This window comes from Puma concolor, chromosome A1 (assembly GCF_028749965.1).
Source record: "Puma concolor isolate L17-30 chromosome A1, mPumCon1.1.hap2, whole genome shotgun sequence".
In the NCBI taxonomy this organism is placed as follows: domain Eukaryota; kingdom Metazoa; phylum Chordata; class Mammalia; order Carnivora; family Felidae; genus Puma; species Puma concolor.
The window spans coordinates 27,755,437-27,780,376 of NC_141667.1; the positions used below are offsets into that span (position 1 = coordinate 27,755,437).

Genomic DNA, 24,940 nt, shown 5'->3' on the forward strand with positions numbered 1-24,940 from the left:
GACAATTTTGTGGATTCTTCTTCTGAGCTCCTGAGTAGAACCCTCAACTCTAATGTCCTTCAGCTCATACCAATACCAGCTTAGCCATAAGTCTTCCCAAAAGTAGAGCTGGTCTATTCATGTATTTATTTGGTTTCAAAGAGCAGGAAGCCTGCAAAGGTAGAGAAGCGCTGATGGTCCCCATGAAGAGCGCCATTGCCCATTCTCAGCCAAACCTCATCCCCTTTGGCCAGCTTCAGTACTGCATGGTTGCTGGATGTGTCCGATTTCCCCTTTGTTTCATAGCTGTAAGGAAAAAAAAGGCACCAGCCATTTAGTCTTTGCAGTAGATAGCCACCTGTTTACCAAAATATGTCCTCCCCTTCTCCCCCAGACTCTCATGCATTTGACGTCCTGTGACTAAGTTCTCTAAATGGCATGTGAACAGAAATGACATGTACCACTAAAAGGATTGGCCGATACAATTCTCACAAACACCTCTCCTTGCCTCTTCCTCATTATGACTGTGTGGAATGCTAATGACAATGACCAGAATGACCTTGGAAGCAAAGTATTGTAGCCTGAGTTCTTGAAGACTAGGTAGAGGCAAACTCTTTCTCATTTGCCCTGACCTGGAACAACCACTCTGGACTGTTCAATGAGAAGAAAAGGGATTTCTATTATGTTTAAGCCATTGGGTTAATGTTGCAGCAGCTTAGTCTACCCTAACTTATTGGTACTGAAGGAGCATTCTGTTATAAACTAAATTAAACTAAAATATAAACTAAAATATGCTGTGTTTGCTCATGGTCAGGCAGAGAGCACTGAGGAAACAAATATTGTGGGCTTGAAAACTGTAGATCCATGTTGTGCTGTGGCAAAACATTTAGGAAAACATCTGATAACATGGAAGACAGACCTTATGTCTATCAAGCCTATACACTAAGAAAGGAAGTGACTGGAAAAGCCAAAATTCTCTTTGCTGCTTTTAGTGAGATGTTTCTACAAAAGATGAGAACTGACATGTTTGAAGCACAGGAAGCAGAAAGGGTGAGTCTAGAAAGTTGAGGCCTAACAGGGTTGGAAAAGCCAAGTGCTTTTATACCAGAAAGAGCAGAGGTAAAATTGATGTTTCCTATTAAGATCTCTCATTTAATCTGATAGACACAGCCTGTGACATAACCTAATGGATTAAAAATATTGCCTTTCTACCCAAATCTATTGTTTTAGAAGGCCTTGTGGTAGCCACCACTAGTCAAGACAGAAAGGCATGAAGATAAGGAGTCAAGGAAATAACAGACGGAAAAACTATCTGTCAAGAAAAGAATGTTGGGTATTGTTTACCAACACATGTAACTGACTGGCAGCAAATAGCACAAAAGGCTGCTAAGTGTCTGAGGAAATGATATTACTCAAACCTGGCTTACAAAGGGCTTGGGGTGTTTGACTAAATACTCTTAGCCCTCAAATTTGCACCGGCAGGAATTGGGCTGTGAAAGACCCCAGGGAAAATCTATTCATCTTTTAGATGTAGCCATGGAGACAAATAAATAAGGAAGATCCTCCCAGAGGACAGAATCAGGGACCGAAGAGAAAACAACCAAGGGACGTCTGAGTAGCTCGGTTGTTTAAGTGTCAAACTCTTGATCTTGGCTTATGTCAGGATCTCAGGGTGAGAGATCAAGCCCTGCATGGGGTTCCTTGCTAGTGTGGAGCCTGCTTGGGATTCTCTCTCTCCCACCCTCTCTGCCATTCTCCCATGAGCACAAGCTCTCGAGCCCATGCACCTGCACTCTCTGTCTCTCTGAAAATAAATAAACATTAAAAAAAACAAACAAACAAACAATAGCCAAGAGACTTATGTGATGAAAAGAAATTGTTCATTCCTAAGACTCAGGGCTTGGAGTCGGTTGCATGAACTACAGTTTAGGCTGTCTTCCTTGGGGATGGAGGTGGGAAGATATATATTCTAAATGTAGGAAGAATTCTATTGAATTCTCTGCCAGAGGGGCAGAGAAGCCTAGCTGTTCACCAGACTCCATTTCCCTGCTTCCAGAGGAGGAGTTCTATGTTTCCTTGCCATCCTTGCATTGGTTGGGGGGAGTTAGGGATGGGGAAGTATGTGTCTCTGTTCTCTGAATAGAATATATGATGCGTAAAAATTTTCACAAGCCTGTTGCTCTTTTCTCCTTCTGACTGTGGCAATGACCATGACCAACGAGAATTTGAAAGTCAGTTTTACAGGCGAACTGCTCTCACCACTCTGTGTCCCTGAAAACCCAGATGGAGCACCTCCCTCCCAACAGCCACGAAATCCCTCCTGTACCTTGTCTGCCTTGTCCTTTCCCATCCTAGATCTGGTCAAGCCACACAGAGCTCTGCATTGTGTGAGCTAGCATATTCTGGGTCTCTATTTTGCAGTAATTTCACCTACTCGTCTTTCTCTCTTTTGGTTTTTCAAAGACATCTTTGCACCAGAGGCCAGGCTCCTGAAGAAATGGCATTCCTCCCAAGTTTTCAAAAATGACAGAGGTTAGATAGTAACCACAGTGTTTTTGTTAGATAACTCACCACCCACTTAGTTATGGGAAAGATGTTGGTTCTCTGCCTCTTTCCCCCACACTAAGCTTATATCAGAACAAGTTGTAATATTTCTTTTTAAAAGTAATTTTTTTAGGGGCGCCTGGGTGGCTCAGTTGGTCAAGCAACTGACTTTGGCTCAGGTCACGATCTCCTGGTTCGTGGGTTTGAGCCCCATATTGGGCTCTGTGCTGACAGCTCAGAGCCTGGAGCCTGCTTCAGATTCTGTGCCTCCCGCTCTCTCTGCTCCTCCCCTATTGGCACTCTGTCTCTCAAAAATGAATAAATGTTAAAAATAGTACTTTTTTTAGGGATGCCTGGGTGACTCAGTCGGTTAGGTATTGGACTCTTGATTTCAGCTCAGGTCATGATTTCACAGTTCCTGAAATTGAGCCACACAACAGGCTCCGCACTGACAGTGTGGAGCCTGTTTGAGATTCTCTCCCTCCCTCTTTCTCTTGACCCCTACCCACCTGTGTGCACACACAATCTCTTTCTCAAAATAAATAAATAAACTTTTTGAAAAAAAAGTAATTTTTTTACAAGGAACTCTAGGATAAATATCAGAGTGGTAGCACAGCCAAAAGAGAGGGGCCTACTCTGCCAGCTAAGGAAGATGGTGGAGAAGACCATCAATAGGGCTAAACTCTGGCAAAAGGGGTGGGAGGATGGGAAAACAGAGGAAAGGGCTGAGAAAGAAGAAAAGAAATTATGAGTTAAGAAAAGAATACAAATGATTAGTTATGGGGAGTATTGTTAGTAATTAGCTCAAGGCCTCTTATCAACCTCTTATCCTCAGGTTTATAAGATTTATTTCTTCCCAAATAGTAATTATAATTGGGCCATATATTGGTATATAAGAACTCTCAGTAGTCACAAGGCTCATGTCAGGCTCTGTTGATTCCTATACACTCCCTGGCACTTGCCAGCCTTTGAGCAAGCAGTGGTGGCATGGATGAGACTGTGATAGAGACGACCACCCACCTGTACATGCTGAAGACTGTATTGCCATTGTGCATGAGGTACACATATACTTCTTCAACATCCTCGTGCTTCATCATGCTGAAGGTGAAGAAATACACACCTGAAAAAGGCAGGTATTTATCCACATTTATATTAATGTCTTGTACATTGAGGACCGAGACATATGCCACATGACTTCACATTTTTTGTTTATATTCTATATGGCATGTAGGTTCTTCTTGGCCTTTATTTGTATGAGTGTTCCTTTGTCTGTTCTCATCTTCATGGTACTTTAAACTTTTTGAGACCTTCCCAGTGTGTGCACTGTGTGTCCTTAATAAGACTACAAAGTCTTTAAAGGATGGAGTAATTTGGGCTGTATCTCACTCCCTCCTCTTCCCAATAGCGTGCTTACAGTGAAGTATATGCTATTCCTAGGTATAGATCAACTATCATTAGCACCTGCCACAGGACTCATATAGACAAGGCATATAGCCCTGCATGGATGAACACATGACCTCTGTAGCCTAACAAAATGAGCCAAGTGTAGCATTACAATGGATGAGTAGACTCATCACAGAGATGTTAGCCAAAGATAAGTATTATAGCACAGATAATACTAATAGTTCTGAAGAAATAGTTTTTGTAAATTATCATGTTATTCATTACTCAGCAGCATGACCTTGCTACTAAAAATATGGATCCTTCTCATTTGTAAAGGATGAACATATTTGAAGAGATGTGAGTTTTCTTGTAAGATTCTAGGCCACCTAACAGAAAGGAACTTAATATGGCCTGATACACCCTACATGCCAGTGTAGAAAATACCTTCACTGAAAGATTTAAGAGAATCCAAAAGCAGAGAGATGAGCAAAAAGGAAAATCTTCCTAACTCCAAATGATGTGGGATTTGAGAGTGCGTTTGGAAAGATGATGAATACACATCATCAGGCTCTTATGGATTTCCATGCTACATTTTTAAACTGATGACCTCGTCTTGGCCCATGTGAGCTGCTATAACAAAGTGTCACGGACTAAGGAGCTTACAACAACAGCAATTTATTTCTCACAGTTCTAGAGGCTGCAAGTCAGGGACCAGGGTGCCAGCATGGTCAGGTGAGGGTCTTCTTCCAGGCTACAGACTCCTGATCGTATCCTCACATGGCAGAAGGGGTTAGGGGACTCTGTGGGGCCTCTTTCATAAGGGCACTCATCCCATTCATGACAATTCTACCATTGTGAGGTAATCATCTCCCAAAGACCCTACCTCCTAACACCAATAAGTTGTGCAATAGGTTTTCAATGCCCAAGTTGAATGCCAACCTTCCATGCCCAAGGTTTTCAATGCGAATGAATTTTGGAGGGGCACAATCAGACCATAGCAGCAAGCCTTGTAAGGGAAAACCCCAGAAACATCTTTTTTTTTAAAAAAAATAGTACTACACAGTTGTATGTTCCTTATCAAAGGTGCAATTAAATAAGATAGAAGCTGTAAGGACACCATGTTGAACCACCTGCTTTTGACTCAAGTTGAACCAAGTGAAAAAGTGTGATTATGCTTCATTTAGCACCAGGCTCACATATTCAATATACTCAAAATAAAGGAACTGGTGTAAAACTCAGTCCTATCCTTTCACATGCCTAGAGATTGGTTCACAGATGAAAAGGAAAGTCAGATTAGAATTAGAGGACTCAAACAAAGTAGTTTATATATGTTTAGGTTTTTATATTGTACAAAACTTCTTATTAGATACACACACATGCACACCTGTGACAATTTCTAATGCCTCTAGAAGATAAAGCTGAAACCAAAATGACAGGAAACAATATTAGTTTTCCTGAAAAAATAATGACTACTATACAAAATAGATTGCAGAAGCATTTTAGAAAGAGCAGACTAAGAAATTAGATGGGGAATAAATGAAACGCCTAGAGGTGGAAATATAAAAGTGAATACATATTATATCCACATATGGCTTCCTTCTGCAGGGGAAGATACTGAAGATGTGAGGCAATACACTTACAGTACAGTTTTTAGGTCTTTGCATTACTGTAATTGCAAAAATCAGCCTTCTCTGTCTCGTCCCTCCCAAAGCTGAAAAGTATAAAATGGTCATTTTGTAATCTATTGGATGAGTTTTAAAGTGAAAGACCAATGATGGTTGTTACCATTAGAATTATGCCCAGCCCCAGAGAGTTCTGAAAAAACTACTAAATCTTTGAGCTTCAATTATAAAGCCCTTGAGAGCAGTGGAAGCTTTGAGCATATCTAGGTGATTATGGGAATTACAGCACAGAAGAGTGTTTAACAAAATAGTTATAGGAAATTTATAAACCTTCAGAGCAGAAAATCATATAAGAAGGTTTAAAACTGATTGAAGTGTGATGAAAGATTGCTTCTATCGTTTTTATGTCTGTTTCTGAGTTTAACTGGGTAGAAAAAGAAAGGCATTAAAACACTTGCATCAAATTTAACATGGCCATTGCATTTATCAGAATTTTCTTCTTTTCCTTTCTGGATACCATATAGAGAAATAAGGAGAACTGAAAACAAACACCAGAAAGAATCCATCTTCCGTAAAACTAGGAGGCTGAAAAAAAATCCATAAACTTAGATACTTGTAAGTCTGTCGAATGCAACAGACAACAGGCAGAGTCACATGGAGGCAACATGGGGGCTTGGCAGGGAGTTCTGAGGAGGGCCAAGCAGCAGCAGACCTCAGTTCCAGAAAAAGTACCTTCCCTGATGGAGAAGGGTCACTCTGAAGTACAAGTGCTGAAAAGAAGCTCTTATGAGCAGGGCCGAGATGAAGCCGGAGTTATGTTTGGTGAGGGGTAGGGGTGGGGTTGCTAGATAAAGTACAAAACGTGCGGGAAGTGGTCCTGAAGTGGCAGATTTCAGAATCCACCAGCAAAAATAAGGCTCCTAAAGGCAAGAGGACCAGAAGTGCAAGGCTGGTTTCAGAAGTCTTCGAAGACCCAGGGCTGTCAGGGGAGGAAGAGGAAATGCAGCCATACAGAGAAAACACACAGAAGTTCCATCCTGAAAAGAACAGAGTGAATCCCTTGGTGCCAGGAGAGGGGACCATTGAGTTACCAAGCCTGGAAGTATGCTGGGGTCCCTCCCCCTTCCTGAGAAACTACTGCATGTACTGGTCTAGGAAAATCCAACTCATCCAACCATCAGCTAATTTTAGAAAGTAGAGGGGCGCCTGGGTGGCGCAGTCGGTTAAGCGTCCAACTTCAGCCAGGTCACGATCTCGCGGTCCGTGAGTTCGAGCCCCGCGTCAGGCTCTCGGCTGATGGCCTAGAGCCTGGAGCCTGTTTCCGATTCTGTGTCTCCCTCTCTCTCTGTCCCTCCCCCGTTCATGCTCTGTTTCTCTCTGTCCCAAAAATAAATAAACGTTGAAAAAAAAAAAAAAAAAAAAAAAAAAAAAAGAAAGTAGAAAAGAAGAGCAAAAGCTACCAAGAGTGGAAGAATACTCACCAAGAAGAATGTTGTCATGTAGTGGATGGGAAATGTAACTAAATACCCCAACATGAGTTTAAAATATGTTAATGAAGCAAATCCCTCTATGAAAGAATATGAACAGAATGTAGGAACTCATGGCAGAAATATCCAGACAAGAGAAGGAACTACAAAATGGGACTAAGGGTTAATGTAAAACAGAAAATGTAAAGAAAGTATCACAGAAACAGGACAGAAGAAATTGGAAGAAGCAAAAAGGAAAATCCATCCTCAGATTATGTAATTAAGGACATGCAGACTAGTGATAGAGGAGTGTCTGGGTGGCCCAGTTAGTTAAGTTTTAGACTCTTGGTTTTGGCTCAGGTCACAGTCTCACAGTTAATGAGTTTGAGCGCCAAACTGGACTCTGTGCTGACAGTGCAGAGTCTGCTTGGGATTCCCATTCTCTCTCTCTCTCTCAAAAATAAATAAACAAACATTAAAAAAAAAGAACAGTGACAGAAAAGCAAACAACATGAAATGGAACTAAAGAGCAGCAAGAGGTTAGAGAAAATAAAAGATACAGAAGACAGACTAAGAAAAGTTAAAAATGAAACCAACAGACTATAATTAGAGTCCTTACGAAGTTAACCAGTGGTAGGTCTACTAAGATGCAGGGGGACGGGGTTGGGAGGCTGCTGGTGAGTGGTCAACCCCAAAGGGGAGGAGTATTTTATCATAGACATTGTTTAGAATTGCTGGACTATGATGACAATAAAAATGGAGTTACCTTTTAATTGGTCTTATTATGCTTTAAAAATATCCCATAGGCACTATGCCCACGTATTGCCTGATTCCTAACACAAGTCAGACTGTTCCTGATGCTACCCTACTTGAGTGCAACGATAAGAAAAAATAGTATTTATATCTATATTTAAAAATATAATTCAAAGGAACTTTTCAGGGCAAAAAGAAGGCTTACATCCATGTATTGAAAGGACAGCAGGAAAAGCCCAGAATGATCAGCTTGTGGTGCCCAAAAGTAAGGAAGTTATAGGGGCTGAATGTTGGCTTCCGAATAGGCCCTTGTCCTAAAATCCCCAGGAGCTGTGAATGGTACCTTATATGGCAACATGGACTTTGCAGGTGTGATTAAATTCAGGATCCTGAGATGGGGAGACTATCCAATTACCCAGGTGGGCCCAAGGTAATCACGCTGTCCTTGAGAGCCCAGGAGGTCAGCATCTGAGAGGAGGGGATGTTGACAGTAGAAGGGAGAGGGAAGCCATTTGGCTCACAGAGAGGGCACGCTGACAGCCTCTCAGGCTTGGAAGAGGCCAGCTAGCAAAGGAAGAAGCATTGCCTCCATCTTAACATCAGCCCAGTCAGACCGATTCTGGACTTCGGGCCTCCAGAGTTAACAAGTGAATAACTTTGTGTCATTTTAAGCCACTCAGTTTATGGTAATTCATTAGAGCAGCAATAGGAAACAAATACAGAAGTGCTCAAGAAATTTTAAAAATTTAAGTAAAAATTATTTAAAGGATCAGGCCCTCTTCAGGACAGTGGCATGGGAGGATACTGTTATGGCACATTAAACTGTGAGAATTATGATCTTAGGACTTCTAAATGCCCTCTTAGGGATTATTTGCTTCAGTTCAAATAAGAGTTAAAAAACCTTAGTAACCATGGTTATCGTTTTTTTGTAAAGCATCCTCATCTTTTTGAATTCTAATTCATTTACTGTGAAATCCAACAGAAATCCATATATGGGCGGATTGTTTTCACCAGAATCAAAGAATTCTCAACTCTCTAAGTGTCTTCCTTTCTTTGTTTCCTCTCCCTTCACCCTTTTCTCTCCCTCCGCCTTCCCTTCCATCCAGATTGCTAGATTGATTAACTCGGTCATTCATTTATTTTTACATCTCACCTGATACTGGGGCCCCGAATCTACCAGTCATGACATCAAAGAAGTTTCCAATGTTGGTCTCAACGCTGCTGAAGATAATCCCGCTGTTCTGATTGCTGAAGTGAGTTGCCAGAGAAGCCATGAATGCAATCTAAGGAAAGAGTTGGGCAGTTAATAGGAAGTTTACCTTAAAGGAATGAGGTTTTTACAAACATAAGTTTATCTCAACATTCTTTGTACTAGCTAGGTTGGAAATAAACAGAGAAAGAATTAAATAAATCACAGTAGTTTCTAACATTTTTATGCTATGCAGCCATTAAAATGATATATATCAACAGTTCTCACCATGTGTTTCAAGGAGTATTGAACTTCTTTTTTTTTTTTTTTAATTTTTTAAAAAAAAATTTTTTTTTTTTCAACGTTTATTTATTTTTGGGACAGAGAGAGACAGAGCATGAACGGGGGAGGGGCAGAGAGAGAGGGAGACACAGAATCGGAAACAGGCTCCAGGCTCTGAGCCATCAGCCCAGAGCCCGACGCGGGGCTTGAACTCACAGACCGCGAGATCGTAACCTGGCTGAAGTCAGATGCTTAACCGACTGCACCACCCAGGCGCCCCATGGAGTATTGAACTTCTAAAGGCTTTTTGAAATATTAAAATCCTAATACCGGGAAAATTTGGATGAAATCTACTTATAGTTATTAAATGCACATGAGCATGTTAAAGGATCTGAGAAGGCCTGCTTCCAGATAACCTTTTAATTTTGCTCACCTATGTTATTTTTTTCCCCAAAATACCTGTGATATTATGATTTATAATAAATACACATTTTTTTTCTTTGTCCTGGCTTCTGGCATAGAGTTCCTGAAACCATCCGAATATTTTAAGTGTTAAGAGAAATCAGGTGGTCTTTTGTGATGTTAATGAGGTGACTTTGGCAAAGCCCCTAGGCAACCTAAAGACGGGGGCTGTTTGCCAGTGAAGCCCCCCTCGATTAGAAACTTTGGGCCCCACCTCTCATCCAGGAAGGGCAGAGGGGCTGGAGGTTGAGTTCAATCACTAGGGGCCTGTGATTTAATCAAACATGCCAGTGCAATGAAGACTCCATAAAACTTAAAAGGAAGGGGTTCAGAGAGCTTCCACGTTGGCGAACACGTGAAGGGGCAGGAGAGTGGCCCTCGATCTCTGAGAGGACATGGAAACTCCCCAAACCTGGCCCGAAGCATCTCTTTCATCTGGCTGTTCCTGAATTATAAAAAGCAGTGACTGAGTAAGTAGAATGTTTCTCTGAGTTCATGCTAGCAAATGAACTGATCCTAAGGAAGGGGTTGTTGGAACCTCTCCTCCATAGCCAGACTGTCAGAAGCAGAGATGACAACCTGAATTTGCGAGTAGCATCTGAAGTGGGGGCTGGGGGCGGGGGCGGGGGCGGTGAGTCTTGCTGGGCTGAGCTTTTAACTTTGGACTCTGGTGCTGCCTCCAAGCAGGTAGTGTCAGAACTGAGTTGCACTGTAGGACACCCCGTTGATGTAGGACAAATATTTGGTGATGTAAGAAAACCCCACCCTGGAATTGCACCATTACTGGCCAGTCACATTTGAAAATCAATGCCAGTCGTGCCTGGGTGGCTCAGTTAAGCAACCCACTTTGGCTCAAGTCATGATGTCTTGTGGTTTGTGAGTTCAAACCTCACATCGGGCTCTCTGCTGTCGGTGCAGAGCCCACTTTGGATCCTCTGTCTGCCTCTCTCTCTCAAAAATAAATAGACATTAAAAACAACAACAACAACAACAACCAAAACCTATTGCCAATCCCCCATCCAAAGGAGTCATTTTAACTGAGTGTGAGTCAGATCAACACATTCTTTAACTTGCTGGGACCACCTGTCTTCATAAAATGGGAGTTTTAAGGGAGGGGGTGAGAGAAGAGAGAGAGTGAATAATTTGAAGTTCTGAAAGACTCAGGAGTCTGCTCTGAAAGCAGGCCTGGGAGAATGAACACGGAAAGGATCTGAACAGTCGGAAAAGACAGCATGAGGGCCCTGGACACAGAGGAAGGGGAAGGTAGGGGTGACACCAGAGGAGGGACTTGGAAATAAGAATGAAGGGGCCTGGAAGTCACCCTTCTTTACATGCTGCCTGAGGCCAATCGACCCTCCTCTATAAGTCCTCCTTTAAAACATGTGAAGGTATTTCTCCCAATTAGTACATTGCAGTTATTTATTTATTTTTTTAATGATTATTTATTTTTGACACACACAGAGACAGAGGGTGAGTGGGGGAAGGGTAGAGAGAGAGAGGGAGACACAGAATCTGAAGCAGGCTCCAGGCTCTGAGCTGTCAACACAGAGCCCGACGTGGGGCTCAAATCCACAAGCTGTGAGATCATGGCCTGAGCCGAAGTTGGATGCTTAACCAACTGAGCCACCCAGGCACCATGATACATTGTAGTTTTAGGGTGAAATAGCTGATGGAGTAGTTTTATAATTGCCTAAGATATGCTCCATCAAACTGGCTACGTCAGGGCTCCCTGGCCATTGTGTAACCATCACGGGTTTGGAGTTAGAATTTCTATCTTTGGGAATGTTAATCATCCATCTTATTGGACACCCTTTACCTGGCCAAATGGCATGTGGCTTCTTTGTAAATTTCTGCCAGCACATTGATCCCAGGTTGCTAAAATCAATAAACAGCATTCATTTACAAGTGACAAAACCCCCAAAGCAGTTAGAGAAACACAAAAGACCTCTCGGGTTACAACTTAAAAAACAGGAGGCCCAGAAAGTTGATGGAATTTATCTGCGGTCAAACAACCACCAGATATGCCCAAATAAAAGGCAAAGTTTTCCCCCCAATTGATCTTTCAGATTAAAGTCTCTATATTCTGGTTCTTTAAAAGTCTCTCATGCTATGGTATGTTCTCTCAATGACACACAGGCCCCTACCTTTGATGGGTCCACTGCACAATTTTTCATCTTTTTTTTTTAAATGTTTATTTATGTTAGAGAGAGAGAGAGACAGAGTGCGAGCAGGAAAGGGACAGAGAGAGAGAGGGAGACACAGAATCCGAAGCAGACTCCAGGCTCTGAGCTATGAGCACAGAGCCCCACGTGGGTCTCGAACTCACAAACCTCAAGATCATGACCTGAGCCAAAGTCAGAGCCTTAACTGACTGAGCCACCCGGGCACCCTGTGGATGGTGCACTAGCAATACACATTCAGTGGAAACCGTACTTCAGATTTTGATTTTAGATTTTTTCCCTGGGCTATGAACACATGGCAGATCCTCTCTTGTGATGCTGGACAGGGGATCAACAACCGATGATACACTTACAGCCATTCTGTACCCACACACCGTTCTGTTTTGTTTTTTTTTTACTTGTAGTAGAGTATTCAATAAATTACATGAGATAGTCAACACTTTATTACAAAATAGGCTTTGTGTTACATGATTTTGCCCAACTATAGGCTAATGGAAGTGTTCTAAGCATGTTTAAGGTACGCTAAGCTAAGCTATGATTTTTGGTAGGTTAGGTATATTAAGTGCATTTTTTAAAAGCAGAGTCCAACATGGGACTTGAATTCACAACCCTGAGATCAAGACCTGAGATCAAGACCTGAGCTGAGATCAAGAGTCAGACCCTTAACTGACTGAGTCACCCAGGCACCGATTAAATGCACTTTTGACTTACCATGTTTCAACTTAAAATGGGTTTATCTGACATAACTGTTAGAAATAAGCCCGTTGACTCAATCGAAGGAGGGATGTGGAGACTCAGAGCACAGTGAAGCGAAGCTTTATTCAATGTTCTTGCAAGAGCAGGTGTCTGATAGATAGGCAGGCACACTTGGGGCAGTTACAGCAGGCAATTTATCTCCTAGCATGCAAGTCCCTTCCCTGGTTCCTCATTGGCTGAGCACTACAGAGGTTACACCCTCCCCTGGATGTCACCTATGCCCATGTAGGGCAAGGAGTAGTCTGATTGGAACAAACTATATTCCCTGAGGTGATGCAGGAACTTTCAGTCCCTCCTCCCTTTATTCTTTAGCGCTTATGGCAAAGCCCATGAAAATAAACCCGTGAAAAGGAGAGGGGAAGTGAAGTGTCTAAGGGTTTGGAACTCTATTGTTGGGGGTGGGGGAGGGTCGTACATATTTCCAATAGGTTGTAAATCTGCTGTTAATTAGACAGCATAGTTTTTATTTGCTATTTCTGAAAATGAATCATCTCCCTTACTTCTCGTAGTAACCCCATCATAAGTTGAGGAAGACCTGTATTTTATTTTAACCACAGTCATATTTCATATCAGCCAAAAACAACTTTAGTAAAAACTGTTTTCAATGTTGATAGGAATCCCTTGGAAAAATTGATTTAAAAAATATCAGCCAGAAAATAAATAAATACCCAAGATTTAGTCATTTTCTTGGTGACATAATCTTACATTTGCAAATTTTAGATGTTATTGGCAACTAGAATTTTGAACATCACTTAAAAGAGAAATAAACAGACAAATGAGCACTTAAGCTTAGGATAAAATATCCAATTATAGCCTCATAAATAGATTCAAACACTTTAAACTGAAATGAATATCATCAAGTCTAATCTAATCTAGGGTGGATCACTTAAAAATAAAATGTCTCTACTGATAAAGAAGATTGAAAAATTTAAATAAAAACTGTGCCACAAGGTCTTGAGTTGATAGAGAATACTTACATATTAGTATCCATATATGTGATTTGAATTGATAAATGTAACAAAATTAATAAATAAGATATTGTAAGTAGACATTTGACCATTCTATTTATACATCTAAACATTTGTATATTTGAGTTGCCAAAAAACCTTTTTTATTTAACACATCTTCTGATTTGGAAAATGGGAGATTAGTTGATACTCAGGGCTGCCCATGGATTTGGTCCATGAAGGTTGTTGAATTTCAACCTTAAATGCCTTCCTAAGAATGATTTCAAAATGCTCTTTGAACAACACAGGCTGCCTGAGGGGGGCAGGGGCGGGGAGGGATAGGAGGCGTTGAGTAAAGCCAGAGGCATACTGGCCATTGGCCATTGGTTGAGGGCTTGTCTTAAGAAGTACTCAGGCCTTCTGAATACTCAGGGCAGTTTGAAAGTCACACAGAGATGTGCGCAAGGAGATTTACCTGTAGTTCCGGAGGAATCCCTGGGTAGCCCTTCTCTCCTTTGGGACCATGCTGCCCCCGTTCCCCTCGTGGCCCCAGGTCACCTTTGTCTCCTTTCTCACCTTTGGCCCCTTCATGGCCAGTGGCTCCATTATTGCCATTGTTCCCATGGTTTCCTGAAATTACAAGCAGACATCATCACAAGAGAAAGCCTCCATCACTCACACCCACCTTCTATTTTTATACAAATGCAGACCCTTTCTTCATAAAGGTTCAATCTCAGTTGTAAAAGAAGACCATTTGAAAGCAATCCTGAATGCAGCCAAGGGGTCATCATCAAATCGGATTTCTTCCACATGGGACACTGAAGACAGCCTTCTTAGGTATCAAGTCTCCAAAGCCTGTTTTTCTCATAAAGCAGGAATTGGATGAAGAATTTATGAGGACTGATTATCAAAGTATCATTTATAATAGCAAAGATCAGAAACCACTTAAGTGTCCACCAATACTGGAAGAGCTAAATAAAAAAAAATACATCCAATAAATAAGGCTATATAGTCACAGAAAAAGAATGCTAAAGAAAAATATTTAATAATATTTAATAATATTCAGACACTTTAAGATTAAAAGGTTATGAACCAATAGAGATAGAATGATGTTAGGTATAAATAATATTTATCTATTACATAAAAATATTTCACGTTTTTTTTTCCTGAATGGATGGAACATGACTGGCTTTTGTATCATGCCATGTATCTTTTTTTGTCTCTTTGCATTTTTCTACAAAGGACACATACCACTTTTACAACTGAGGGAATGTAAAATCATTGCTAAAAATTCTAACAATAATTTTGAAAGCAAGACTTGGATAATGATTTCAACTCTTTGCCACTAAGAGACAATTCCTACTAGTCTTCCTTTATTTTATACTTGTTAAATTTTACACACTTTTGCTGATTATTTTCCATGCTACCTTTGGTCAGTTATTATGCCAGGCTTGCAATCCTTCCAGATAAACAAACTTTGGCCGTGTTTACAAGTCAAGGACTAACAAAGCCATTCTGATTGGGAAATATTTGGCTAAGGCCAGACTGTTCTGTAAGCTCGGAAGAGTTTAGCCCTCAGAATACTTTAGAGGAGTCTGAATATTCTCTATCCACAATTACTGCACCTGCTGGCTGCTACCATTGACATCCCATGACATAGATTCCAAGACAGTAATCATAGTTTAAAGTCTAACAGAATGTTTTCTCATTTTAGATTTGGTTTCATAAGAGAAGCCACTCAAAAGTACATAAAAAAATTAAACCTCATTTGATAAATGTTAATATCAATGAGGGTAAGTTAGAGGAGAGCAAGCGGACTTCTGTCAAACACTGAGAAAAAGTCCTAGCCCAGGAAGGGGTAGGGGAAGAGGAAAATAATCCTCAGATGGATCTGGGAGCCTAGAGAATCTAGGCTACCCTTTCCTTGGCTGACCCCAGATACTAGCCAGTTCTCAGAAGCTCTGTGCCTGGGGCACACTCAGTAGAGTAGGATGGCTGAATGGAGCCCAACAGCATTTCCCATGCCGCTATGTGGTACCAGAGCCCAAAATGTTCCCATGAGCCCAAGAGAGGCATGAAAGTCAACAAAGAACTGAACATGGACAGACTCTGAGGCTCAGGGAAGAAAAACTTAGCTGGACATAGAATCAGATAGAAGGATGCGTGGCTCAGCGAATGGTACTGTGGAGATGGCTCTAACCAGACCGACAGGCGCGCATCTCCTCCGCACCTTCACTTCGGAAGTTCCCTGAAAGTTAGCGCATGGTTGCATAAAGCACGTTGTGGCAGAAACACTGAAACAAGAGTATGTCCAAATAAGATCGCATAGTTCTGTACTCCATGCTGGTGAAGAACCCCCGCTCCCGATGAATCTGGTGCCCCAGAGCTCTTCACACCTTTGGGATTCTGCAAGCGGGATAAAAAATAAATTCTATGGATTTGATAGTATATTGTTCCACCTAATTGGCTTAATAAATCCAGGGCTCTCCCAAACTCTCTTTTGGATTTCCACGCACGCTGTTCGGACCACACGCAAGTGAACCCAAATTATTTAAATTCACCTTGACTCCTATTTTGGCACAGTGCACAATTAGACTGGCAACAGTGCCCCGTCTTTCTCATCCTTACCTGGAATGCCAGGGGGGCCGGGCGGTCCAGGGGGGCCTTGGTAGCCTCGGAAACTGTACTCTCCGTGGCAACATTTGCTGCAGTCTGGGGGCAGTCCTCCGGTTTGTGGAGACTTTAAAAAGATACAGAGAAAAGTTTCAGAGAATGGCACTTGGGAGTAATTAGGATTTGTGAATTTCCTCTGGTCTCAGCCCTTGGGTAAGTTAAACTCCAAACACCCTACAACAACATCAGAAAAGATGGTGTGGCATGGGAACTCGAATGGCAGGGTAGCTAAAGGGAGCTGATGACTCAAAGGACAAGGAAGCCAGTGGGTCAAAAGAAAGGCATGCTTTCTGGAAGAAGTGTGGTGTTGGCAGGGGGTGGGGCAGGATTTCTGGGAAGACTGTCCTGAGGCTACCAGTGACAGCAAAAGAGGAGACCCCCTTCAGAGTGGATGTGAAGGCACCCCTCTCTTTCCCCGCTGCCAGCACCCTCGCATGTAGCTTGTTTGAGTAGATGACTCTCAAATGATAAGAATTATATTATCAACTTCAAAGATGGTTATTAAGACTTTCTATATTCATGATACTGGGGTAAGGGTTCTTAGAAATTTTGAATTGTAATGCTACCTTTTCAGCCACCGCACACTTAAATTGCCTTAGGAAATTAAGGAAACAAAGCGTTCATTAGTCCAGTAAATTTGTATTCATTATGTACATCTTGAAACAACTTTAACTCCCTCTGAATAGGTGTTCAACTAAGGGGCACCTGGGTGGCTCAGTTGGTTAAGCATCTGACTTAGGTTCAGGTCTGATCTCATGTTTGCTGAGTTCAAGCCCAGCATCAGCTTGCTGCTATCAGCATTTGGATCCTCTGTTCCCTTTTCTCTACCCTCCCCTGCTAGTGCTCTCTCTCTCTCTCTCAAAAAAAAAAAAAAAAAAAAAAAAGATAATAAGTATTTAACCTCATGTTCTGTTTCATATTTCACTTCAAAATTTTAAATGATTTTCACATCGTTCAAGCCAATATTCAATGAGTACTTAATGGGCACCCAATGTATTCAAATACGACACTGAGTGGACTTGCTTAGTTATTTAAAGAAAAATCTCTAGGGGCGCCTCGGTGGCTCAGTCGGTTAAGCGTCCGACTTCGGCTCAGGTCATGATCTCCCTGTTTGTGGGCTCGAGCCCCGTGTCAGGCTCTGTGCTGACAGCTGGGAGCCTGGAGCCTGCTGCTGATTCTGTGTCTCCCTCTCTCTCTGCCCCTCCCCTGCCCACGCTGTCTCTCTCTGTCTCTCAAAAATAAATAAATGTAAAAAAGAAAAATTTAAAGAAAAATCTCTAAACTCTATGCTTAAGGTAAAGGAGCTATAGCTCTAGCGGGAGAGTTAGATTTGCTTATAAGATTTAGTGTGTCATTAAATTGGTAACTTGTTTTTTAATTATATCATGCAGAATAGTCGTGGAAACTTTCCTAGACATGAGTCTAGGTCTTTTGAAATGAGTCAATGGTCTTTTGAAAACAGCACATTGTTTCTGAAGGATTCATTAGAAAAGGAAGAGAGGGAGAAAAAGAGGGGGGTGGGGGAAAGGAAGGTTTTAAAATTCACGTTTTCTCTATCACTAGAAATCCAAGCAGAAAAGTGAGTCAAGGCTTTGCATTGCTGCACATTTGACTTTGCTTTTTTTCTTTTCTTTCTTTTTCTTTTTTTTTTTTAAATCAAAAATGGTCTTGGACTCTTTCCTCACTCCCTCATTCCTTTTTCCTAAAGCCTTCCACCAAGTCATTCAGGGAAAATGCAAAACAGCCAGCCCAAGCATTCTCTTGCATCAGCTCCGAGCTCCAGTCTCAAGTGATCAGGGACCACAATTTGAAGCTAACCCCTGTCTGCTCTTCTGCCCCCCAGACTCCACACTGGCCAGATATGGGACTCTGTAAAAACCTTTTGTAAAACTGGTGAAGGAAACAAAAATCAGCTAAAGGAAGTGGTCTGAGACGGGCAAGTTCAGACGCTTGGAAATCCAGACACCACAGCACCGCCCCACCTTCCAATCCAAGGATGCAATGTGAGAAGTAGGTATTCCATAATTTCCTGGTATGATTTTGCTAATGTGAAATACAGCTTTTTAAGTTCCAAGAAATCTAAGGCTCTGCCAATAATGGGCTTTGGGGAAGAAGAAGGGAGGGGAAAGGAGGGAAAATCCTGACATGGACCCATTAAAGAACAGAATTGAGTCACTGAGATGTTAGGAATGTTAGGAAGATGGCTGTACTGGAACCAGAACTCCCATCTCAGGTCTGTGTGGCTTTAGTGATGTCACTGCCCGCCCTCCCACCCCCCTCCCGCCAGGCATCGTTTTTCTTGTCTACTAAATTAGGGCACTGGGTAACATGGTCATGAAGTTTCTTTCCAGCTCTAAGAGCAAGCAAAGATACTAAGGTCTTTTCCAAACCCTCCAATAATGGCTTAGAAAGATTTTATTCTTTTTTTTAATTAATTTTTGTAAATGTTTATTTATTTTTGAGGGAGAGAGAGACACACACACAGTGTGAGTGGGAAAGGGAAGGGGCAGAGAGAGAGAGAGACACAGAATCCGAAGCAGGCTCCAGGCTCTGAGCTGTTTTTGGCACAGAGCCCAACACGGGGCTTGAACCCATGAACTGTGAAATCATGACCTGAACTGAAGTCGGATGCTAAACCGACTGAGCCACCCAGGTGCTCCAGAAAGATTTTATTCTTAAAGATGAGTGTCTGGGTGTGAGAAGTTAGCTCCAGGAGTTAGGACTGCTCAGTATCAGAGCTCACTAGGACTGGGGTGTGTGCCCAAGCTACTTGGGAGTGCCTTGAGAGCAGAGAGCTGCCACCCCAACAGGGAGGGTATTCCGGTTTCTACTAGCTGGGCATCTCCTGAGAGTCCTTCACAACATGTTCCTCTGGCCTGGTCTTTCAAAATTCAATCCAATGGAATAGTGCTTGTGAGCCTTTGAGGGACTCTTCGATCAAGCTGGATGGGATGTGTTCACTCAGAGGTTATCACCTAGGTAAGGGAGAATTACATACTGGGGAGTCACTACATATCTCCCTCTTACCATCTCTCCTAGGCAGGTCCAACTGGAAAGCCAAAGACACAAAACTGAGCACCATGGGAGGAGGTAGGTGTCTCTAAGACAAGTTCTGTACGTTTTATAGATGAAGGTGATGGGGCAGCTACTCAGATTTGAACTCTGCTCTTAGTGAGTGACTTCTCAGAAAGAAAGTCCACAGCTCCTTCTTTACTGGAAGAAAGAGGGAAGAGAAAGGAGGAGGGAGGTGGAAAGAAGGGGAGAAAGCATCCATGAGAAGGAGGGGAGATTGATAAAGGTGACTGACTAAGAACTGCAGAGAAGAAACTGCCAGGAAAAGAAAGACCAAGTCTACTCTCCCCTGATCTCTGCACACTCTACCCACCACAAAGCCCATGGCCAGAGTCCTCTTTCTAGAACACACACCAGATCACCTCACTGCCCTGCTGTGAACAAACACAACTTTCGATGGCAAACTAAGGTCTGAGCTCCTTAACCGGCCAACAGAATCTTCCGGGCTGGCACTAAGATCATCCCGCTTTCCGCCCACAGCTCAGGAGCTCCAGCCACACTCATTCCTCCCAGGCTTTGCTGTCTCACATATTTTTAAATTGTATTTCTTGTATGGGTAACCATCCTTTTTGTCTCACCTTTGAGATCCAACTCAGCGGCCACCACCACTCTGACACTTTCTCCCCAAATGCCTTATTTGCAGAGATTTTGTTTATCATATGGTATTCAATTATCTGTTCATTTATCCCTCAGAGAGCCCTGCAGAACTGTCTGGACATAGGCTTGGACATATTTATTCCCATCGTAAAGCTTGGCGCATAGTAGGGGCCCAGGAAGTCATTGGTGGGAGAATGAATGAAGAAAAAGAAAAAAGAAAAGAGGTGGGGGACATAGGGAAGAAGGGGAACACAGTAAAACCTGAAATGCAGTGTGAGTCTCCATACCCATTGGCAGGCGCGTCATTATCGAGGATCTCCAGAATATCAGTGAGTCTAAATCTCCTCAGTATGTCCTATTAGGTTGTCTGTCTGTCTGTCTGTCTGTCGGTTGGTTTTGAAGATACGTCTGGAGCCCAAGAGGGTTCAAAAGCCCCTCTGACTTCAAAAAAAAAAAAAAGCCAGAAAGTGACTTTTTATCCTCTTGCATCTGACTCCAGCATGCTGGCTGCCTCCCACCAGAAGGTAGGGCAAAGTAGAAATGTAATTTGGATTCCAGTGGCCTTCTGGGTGTTGGTTGCCAAGAAATAACAACAAACGATAGCCTACATCTGCCTTCTGCTGCGTCTGGGGGCTCACACAGCGAAGGCCAGGAAGGGCCCAGCAAAGATCCCATCCACTGAAATGGAAAGGCCAGGTCAAGGCTTGGACAAAAATGAAAATATCTTCACCACAAAGGAAATACAAAGTAGCATTAGTCACCCCCTGGCCAAAAGATTGTCAGATGGGGCAGGGCCTGGGTGGCTCAATAAGTAGAGTGTGTGACTCTTGATCTTGGGGTTGTGAGTTCGAGCCCCACATTGGATGCAGGTTACTTAAAAAAAGAAAAAGGATCGTCAAGTGAAAGGACAATCTCTAAAAGTGGCCTTTGAAAATAAGATTGTATTTGGAAGTTATTTCTTTTGTGACTCCTTACAGAAACAATTTTTTCTTGACACAGCCTCATGGAACAGTCTGGGATTCTGCATTGTGCTGTTGAGTTAGAAGTCCCAAGTTAGGGGCACCTGGGTGGCTCAGTTGAGCGTCCGACTTGGGCTTGGGTCTTGATCTCACAGTTTGTGAGTTCGAGCCCCATATTGGGCTCTGTGTAGACAGTTTGGAGCCTGGAGCCTGCTTCGGATTCTGTGTCTCCCTCTCTCTCTGCCCCTCCCCTGCTCACACACTCTCTCTGTCAAAAATAATAAATAAACGTTAAAAAAAAAAGTTCAACCCTGATTTAAAAAAAAAAAAAAAGAAGAAGAAGAAGAAGTCCCAAGTTAGCCCCAGATCTATAGCTGATCATGTGTGGAATTTCAGGCTGAAATTCATATCTCCAGCCTCAACCCAGACTTTTCAGTCTGTGATAGGACGGGTTTAGATTTCAACTGCATGAACCTTTTCAGGGACTATTTAATGCAAAGACACAGTCAATTGTTGTTGTAAAACCTCTTTGTTCAAAGTTCCTATCATTTGAAGTAACTCTTATTGTCCCCCTCATCTGATTTCAACATACTAGATGTGGAGAAGGTAAGTCAATATCCATTTTGTCCAGTTCTTAATGTTTTAATTAAATGGAGTTTCACCAATTGACAATTCACTACACTGAAACCTTACCTCACTCCTGTACTACCCCCAAAAGAGTTAAAGATGTTTCCTTGGATGCCGAGTTTACACCCAGGGAAATAAATCAAGTTCTTTGTGATTATCAGGCATTAAATCACACAATGAAGTTTGGCTTTTTTGGACACACGTAGTCTTTTTTGTTCTCTTTGGTTCACAGGCTGAACAGAGAGGCTTAGCAACCCAGACTGCCATAAATCAAATAAACAGGCCTGGCATGAAATGTCACAGTCAACTAACACATCAAAGTGGAAAACTCAAAGGGCAGCCTCTCCCTGCTGGGAAGGATTAAGAAAATCCAACTCTCTTAGGATCTGCAAAAGATCCGTCTATCTGCATAGGTCAGCACTACTTTGCACAGTAAGAGAGCAGGAAAGAAACTAAGTCACAGCACAGCAGGGAGCCCGCCGCTCCGTTCTCCTTTCTCCTGGGGGACACTCTGTCTCCGCACGTCCTCTGCTGATTTTCTAACAGAGACCACAGTCCCCCTGGTCCCCCAGAGCAACCCAGAAAGACACCCACAAGCAGTCTAGCAAACTTCTAGAAAGCACTGATCCTAAGAATCATAGCTGAAACAAGAACAACAGCCAAACTCATTAAGCTTTCACAGTAACCCCTTAGAAGAGAATTCCGAGTACCTGGCCCCAGAATGGGGTGATCTGGGCTAGGTCATCTACCTCAGGGTGCGGTAGCTCATCCGGTCTCAGGGATTTTAGGTCTGCAGAAGTGTTATTATCCACAGTCCCAGTATTAGGATGGCTCCGCTCTCTCACTTTCTCCCTCCGGGAGCCGCTACGGCCAGTCTGCTGGTGGCTTTGCACTATTCTCGCCACCACTTTCTTAGCTCTTCCGCTCACCTCCATGTATTCATCTTGACAGAGGCAAAACGGGAGGAAAAGCAAAGCCAGCAGGTGCCAACAGACGAGCTGCCTCCCGCGCATGATTGTCAACAGAGCCCCAGAGCCTCCCAGAGAAGACGGGCGAGGCTCCTCGGGCAGATGCCAGGGCTGGAGATGAGAGCTGCAGGCGGCTGGGCGCTTTTATACTTCGGTGTGTAATAAATAAGGCTGCAGGCATGCCAGAGGGGAAGCAGCCCTCCTCCCCAGGCAGGACAGCCCCCATTCATCCTTTCCCACCCCACAGGCCGGCGGATTTGTGTGCACAGCTCCCGGTTGGTGGGGTTCATAAATGCCACACCTTGGCACATTTTTGTTAACGTGTGAAGAAAACACACACGACCAGCTGGAAACAGAGAACGTGTGTCCAGAGCTTTGCTTTTGTGATTAGACGTGTGTCTTCGCGGTCAGAGATGCCTTTTGGAAAAACCCGTCCTCAGGCTTGCCAGGAAATGCGGGCTTAACTGGATCAATTCAGTCAGAAATGGCAGGGGGCGTGGGGCTGGTTCAGGGCAATCAAGAAGGCTCTGGCACTCTCCTCGTACAGTGACTGCTTCCCCACTGTGCTCCACTTAAAGGAACTCATTTCTCCTTTCAGACACCAGCAGCAGAAGGCAGTTGGGTGACTCCAGAACACTGAGCTGGCTTCAGGTTCAGAGCGTCTGGATTTAGCAAAAGCATTTCCCAGTCCCAGGTTATATTTCCTTTTCCCTTGTGTTTCCAAAAGCCGAGGTTAAATTAAAGTCAGTTATTGCCAGATGAAGATACAACATCCTGTTTTGTATTAAAAGAAGACTGTTTGGCTCAGGCTACTCATCTTTCTGACATATTCTTGATTAAAAGCAAAGAAATGGAAAGTGCCAAAGCAAACACTACCTCAAATAGATTGGAATGGAGAGAATTACCATTTTATTTGCTACACTTTTATTAATTTGGCCAAAGAGCAAATGGATAGTCCTGACTTTTATGATCATAAATTAAGGGAATTTATGTAGCTTTGTCATTAAAATTGCTTCTATTTACATATCATTTCATTTAGTATTACTGATCCCCTCACAGAACAAAAAGTCACTCCCCTTCCCTCACGAGAATTGCAGAGACCCTGGGACTTAAAGGGACCATGAGAGGCAAGTGTCCGATGCTAAGGGGACAAGTGTGGCACTGTAAGAAAGCCAAGCCTTGGACAAGCCAGGCCTGATGATGAAGTGACATCGAGCAGCTGGAGAGAGAAGAGAGGCAGGAGAGCCACCCACAGCTGCCTTCCTTACTCAGCAAAGGGACCTGAAAAACAAAAGCCACTGAGGCTGGTTGTATCACTTCTTTGGGACAGCTGTCCCTAGAGCCCACATCTATACTTTGGAGGAATCTGGTCCTGGGAACAGTGTGGGAAGTGAGAGAATTTTTCTGTAGAATAGAAGCTCTCCAGTTCACGAGTGTGGGGGCCTTGTGAGTCATGCTTATTCAAAGCGAGCAGTTCCCACCTAGTGGAGTATGAGAGGCTTTGCCATCCCCATCCCGTAGGTCTACCAGTCCGAAATCTCCTCACTGGAGAATTCTTTGAGATCTGTGATGAGCACGCCTAGGTAAGTCTCCCTAGGGAGGATAGCACATCAACCCTGTTATCTGGCATTAACTCTGACGGAGGATGTCTTTACCAGACCCGGAGCTGCAGACCGGGGAAGTTAACACCTGGGTCTTGTGGTCAGGCAGGCAGATGGAATGTCACTGTGAGGAAAAGGTCCAGGGGAGTGTCTCAGTGGGGATGCTCGCTCATCGGAGAGGCCTGGAAACGATTTTACAGGAAGACCATGAAGCAAGAAATGGCTCTGCGATCCAGGTCACCTAGCTCCCAAGTTTTCTGAGAGCTGTCCTTGGCAGCTCCCACCACCTGGACCACCTAGCGAAGTCGCTACAAGCCAACGTCTTCTGACTTTCAACTGCATTGAGGCTTTCCGTTGGTGTTTTCAATGCTTTCAACTATTCTAGTGGTTCTCACTCCCAGCTGCCTGTTAAACCAGGAAGCTTCTAAAGATATCAGTGCCTGGATCCCATCCCAGACCAATGGAGTCAGACTCTGTAGTGGGGCCAGGGCACCAATAGTTTTGAAAAAGTTCCCCGAGATAATTCTACTATGCAGCTAGGGTTAGGGAATCACTGACCCATCCTCTCCTTGACTCAACAGGAATAAATAACAACATCTATAATTTGTTGAGCATTTACCGTGTGCCAGCCAAATACTTGTTTGCTTTAGGTCACTGACTTTTCTTAGCAAACCTATTATTACCATCTTTTAGATGAGGAAACGGGGGTGGGGGGGTGCTCAGAGAGGTAAAGTGACTTGCCTGACGTTACACAATTGGAAAGAGGTCATTAGGAGATGTATCCATCTATCCTCCGGCTTTCCTACAGCAAAGCAGAAGACCAGTGACAGGCTGGCTGCAGAGAGAAGGCCAGGTTCATCACAGCCAGAAGGCTCACACA

At 43.1% G+C, this 24,940-nt stretch overlaps 1 protein-coding gene and 1 long non-coding RNA gene across 4 annotated transcripts; one reads left to right on the forward strand and one right to left on the reverse strand.

Moving 5' to 3' along the window:
• Window positions 1–103: 103 nt before the first annotated feature.
• On the reverse strand, window positions 104–22,553 carry C1QTNF3 (C1q and TNF related 3). 3 transcript variants are annotated; one of them, XM_025924557.2, is made up of 6 exons: window positions 22,421–22,553; window positions 16,192–16,303; window positions 14,039–14,193; window positions 8,901–9,030; window positions 3,544–3,643; window positions 104–285 (listed from the first exon to the last, which is right to left on the reverse strand). In XM_025924557.2, exons 1-6 carry the CDS (start codon window positions 22,502–22,504, stop codon window positions 126–128), a joined length of 741 nt encoding a protein of 246 aa, XP_025780342.1. In that variant the 5' UTR covers window positions 22,505–22,553; the 3' UTR covers window positions 104–125. The 3 variants fall into 3 exon arrangements, with proteins under 3 accessions (XP_025780342.1, XP_086532856.1, XP_025780341.1); XM_086676730.1 differs by having other exon boundaries at window positions 22,241–22,504; XM_025924556.2 differs by having other exon boundaries at window positions 22,202–22,504.
• Window positions 18,519–23,488, forward strand: LOC147584058 (uncharacterized). Its single transcript, XR_015240684.1, has 3 exons — window positions 18,519–18,613; window positions 19,276–19,326; window positions 22,443–23,488. It is a non-coding gene; the product is annotated as an uncharacterized LOC147584058 (long non-coding RNA).
• The last annotated feature ends 1,452 nt before the right edge of the window (window positions 23,489–24,940 follow it).

Coding starts and splice junctions, on each gene's coding strand:
- C1QTNF3 (XM_025924556.2), bottom strand. CDS start 22,504: ATGCGCGGGAGGCAGCTCGTCTGTTGGCACCTGCTGGCTTTGCTTTTC. Junction 16,304..22,201: donor TCACCCCATTCTGGGGCCAG/GTACTCGGAATT, acceptor ATCTTTTTAAAG/TCTCCACAAACCGGAGGACT. Junction 286..3,543: donor ACAGTCTTCAGCATGTACAG/GTGGGTGGTCGT, acceptor TTTTCCTTACAG/CTATGAAACAAAGGGGAAAT.